General features: G+C 40.4%; 1 protein-coding gene across 13 annotated transcripts in view; it reads left to right on the forward strand.

The window, feature by feature from the left end:
- LOC103397032 (myotubularin-related protein 3-like) overlaps positions 1–3,760 on the forward strand; it is a 28,610-nt gene that overhangs the window by 5,172 nt on the left and 19,678 nt on the right. For 6 of the 13 annotated variants that reach the window (XR_003048833.1, XM_025052860.1, XM_025052869.1 and 3 more), the window contains 5 exons: positions 1,330–1,390; positions 1,513–1,628; positions 2,274–2,340; positions 2,420–2,509; positions 2,931–3,047. Coding sequence is in view for 12 of the 13 variants with exons in the window: in XM_025052860.1 (XP_024908628.1) it covers positions 2,281–2,340; positions 2,420–2,509; positions 2,931–3,047 (267 nt within the window). In the remaining variant the exon portion in view is untranslated. The other 7 variants (XM_025052866.1, XM_025052871.1, XM_025052861.1 and 4 more) reach the window with 7 other exon arrangements.

The following is a 3,760-nucleotide window of genomic DNA, read 5'->3' on the forward strand; positions in this document are numbered from 1 at the left end:
CCAAGTCAAAGTCCGGATTTAAATCCTATCGAAATGCTGTGGTGTGATCTTAAACGGGCCGTTTGAAATGTTAGAAAACCCTCTAATATTGCAGAATTGAAACAATTCTGCAAAGAAGAGTGGGCCAAAATTCCTCCAAAGCGTTGTGAAAGACTCATCACCAATTATTGTAAACGCTTGATTTCAGTTATTGCTGCCAAAGGTGGCACAACCTGTTATTAGGTTCAGGGGGCAATTACTTTTTCACAGAGGGCCAGACAAGTTTGTAATTTTTTCTCCCTTGGTAAATAAAATCATCATTTAGAAACTGCATTTTCTATTTCCTTGGGTTATCTCTGTGTCATACTAAAATTGGTTTGATGATCTGAAACCTTTGTGTGTGATAAATATGAAAAAAACACAGAAATCAGGAAGGGGGGAAATACTTTTTCACGGCACTGTAGTAAACATAGTGTTATTGTGGCTTATCAGCTCAGATAGTGGCTTCATCTAGGGAAGTTTTGGTGTTCCAGTAAATTATTTTAGGGTAACTAGGAGTTGTTTGGGGGGAGAAGGCACCATAATGACAGTGTTTTACTGACAAATGTGTGTTTTAGGCACAAAGTGAAGAGTGAAATGTCTGAGTGAGCAGAAGGGATTATAGTCTGTTGTTGTCTAGGCCTTAGAGATTGTTAGATTTCAGTGGTTTTCACATTTGGTTTGAGTCTGAAAGCAGGAAGCTGCTAAGACACCAAAGGCCTTCCCAAGCACACACATTTACATATCCCCGAACATTCAAAGAGAATTTTTCCTAAATTCTCTTCACACCAACTCCCCAGATTACTCCCTGCTGTTCCAAAACACCTCTACTTCCTAGGAACAATGGGAAGACTTCTGTCCACTACTTTTGATCTACATAACCCCCTGTTGTTGGCAGACCTCAAGGCTCCATCCACTTCCTTTGTAATAACACTTTGCTCAATGACAAAGGGTTCATAAACATATCCTCCAACACTGCTGAATCATGGAGCAGCAGCACCACATAGTGGTGACTGCAAGCACAACCATGGTAATATGATTGGCCACAAGGGGCACGACCTCTTTCCTGCATAGGTTTACCACATTTAAACACACACCCGGGAAGTTGAAAATCACTCCCCCCAGACAGGTATAAAAGTGCACATATGTTCTGAGTGGTACATGCTGCAAATGTGTCACTTCAGGCACAAAGAAGTAAAGAAAGAACTTCATATTTTTAAATGTATCTTATAAAATAACATGAATGTACTTTAAGTGTCTCTACATTCTCTATATCAGAAACTGACACTGTATTTTGTTGTTCTTGTACAGACTGGTCCAAGCAAGAGTTCAGGCTCACTGGGTTGACCCATACTCCTTCACAGGGGCCATGGTAAAGTACTGTCACACCATCTATTCTTATACAGCAACTGCTCTGTTCTATAACCAAACGAGTACAGTCGACAGAATTTTAAAAAACTCTCCGTTGATTTCATTTTTTGTTTTTATTTCAAGTTTGCGTCAGAGGTCTTAAAGCGGCAAGCTAAACCAGACAGATTCCTGTTTCACAGCCTGAAATTTGGGCTGCAACACTTCATCATTGCATAAGCATTGGATTGGATACGTTGGTGGTGTGTTTGTTGTTCTTTTTGGTTGGGATGTTGCTGTGTTTCCAGAGCAGCCCTTAAATTGATTTAAATTGACCCCAAACTGAAGTGTGTACCATTTATTACTGCTGCAATATTTTCCTTTGGTACATTTGTTGTCTCCAGTCTGAAGTTGGTACACCTACTTGTATACCAAAAAAAAACTACTCACATCCACTGTCATTTTCAGTTTTAAACAGTAACCTTTGTTAGTAACATCTCCAAAACCATGATTTCCTCTACAAGGGGTACAATTACTGTCAATTACTGAGGAGTTGGGGCTGTATCCATTTGTTTTAGGATACAAAATAGACACAAGAAGCATTGACACAGAGCGACAAAAAATTGTACAAAATACCTGGCCAGGCTTTTGGCAGCGTGGTTACATCATATTTATGGTTTCATATGAATGGGCGGGTCTAAAGTCCTTTGATGTTAACCAAACAAAGGATATGAAAGGAAAGTATGCCCACATACTTGACACAATGAGAGGACAACAGGACACAAGGCCTGGGTCCCCCTAGAGAAAAGCGTATAATGTTGAAAACCCTAAAATTTCTGATGATATTTCCCGAGGTGTCACTACCCGTGTGATCCTAGTTGGATATGTCATTGTGTTTGTGACGACAGGAGCAGGATGAGGAGAGATGGAAAAAGGGAACTATCAAAAAACATACTCTATCAACTACAGGAAAGTGTAGGCTGAGAGTAACTGATTGTTGATTGCAAAAGGTGACTTTCCATTCAATAGAAAGTAACTGTGCTTCTTTCTGCAGGAGGAGGAGGGGCAGAGTAGTCTCGAGTGTATCCAGGCCAATCAGATATTCCCTAAGAAGTCCCCCATCCTAGAGGAAGAGAACATGCAGGTGAGGAGACTGCTGCTGCTGCCGCCGCCACTGCCGCCGCTGCTCCTGTCAAAAGCAGTTAACCGGGCCTTGAATTTGACAGTTGTGATACGTATATGTGAAGTAGAGCTGACACTGATTAAAGGGCATAATGTGGCATTATTTTATGCAAACTTGTATGTTGTGTATGAACAAAACAAACATTGAAGATTACCAAGCACACCCATAAGGACCTAGAAACATTTGTTTTTTTTAACCTTAAACTTCTAATTTTTAAAGGTATTATTTATATGACCACAAAATAGGCCTAGAAATTTTTTTTTTTTTTTTTAATTATATGAATCCCGAATCCACATTCCTTTGGCCTGTAACACCATCATTGTTGGGGACTTTTGTGGCTGCACTTACATTAATGTGTTTTTCAACTTCTCATGTTTGTCAGGTGCCCTTTCCTGAGCTACATGGGGAGTTCACAGAGTATGTGGGCAGAGCTGAGGATGCCATCATTGCCATGTCCAACTACCGCCTGCACATCAAATTCAAAGAGTCCATCATTAATGTGAGTATCCTCGGCCGATGAGCTCCATGCTCAAAAAGTGACTGTCACTCCATTCAGAATAACTGCACAATCAAGTACAGTGTGTGTGTTTGTATGTTGGAGGCTGTGTGAGGGTGGTTCAGTGAATGAGCAAAGCTAAGACCATTGTGATGACCAGGCTATTCAGAGCTGATCTCTGCACTAGCAGCAGTGCTGCATAACTCTTCCTTCACCTCTGTCTCTTCTGCTTTTATTCATTACCATTGTAGCAATTATTTTAACGGAAAAGCATTAAGAGTCTCACTTCATCTCTCTTGTTTTCCCTTTTTTTACTTAAATTGCTCATTTTCTTTAAAAACATTCTTGTTTGTGACTAAACATTGTCACTTTGTAAATAAAGTTATCATTTGCACTGTGCAGCTTTATCTTTAGTTTGAAATCTAGAAACATATGACTACACCACCATATATTCATATACACTATATTACCAAAAGTATTCGCTCACCCATTCAAATGATCAGAATCAGGTGTCCTAATCCCTGGCCACAGGTGGATAAAATCAAGCAAGTCGCCGACTTTCTGCACAGTCAATTGCTACAGAGCTACAAACTTCATGTGACCTTCAGATTAGCCCAAATACAGTACGCAGAGAGCTTCATGGAATGGGTTTCCATGGCCGAGCAGCTGCAGCCAAGCCACACATCACCAAGTGCAATGCAAAGCGTCGGATGCAA

The sequence above is a fragment of the Cynoglossus semilaevis genome, chromosome W, assembly GCF_000523025.1.
Source record: "Cynoglossus semilaevis isolate Cse_v1.0 chromosome W, Cse_v1.0, whole genome shotgun sequence".
Classification (NCBI taxonomy): Eukaryota; Metazoa; Chordata; class Actinopteri; order Pleuronectiformes; family Cynoglossidae; genus Cynoglossus; species Cynoglossus semilaevis.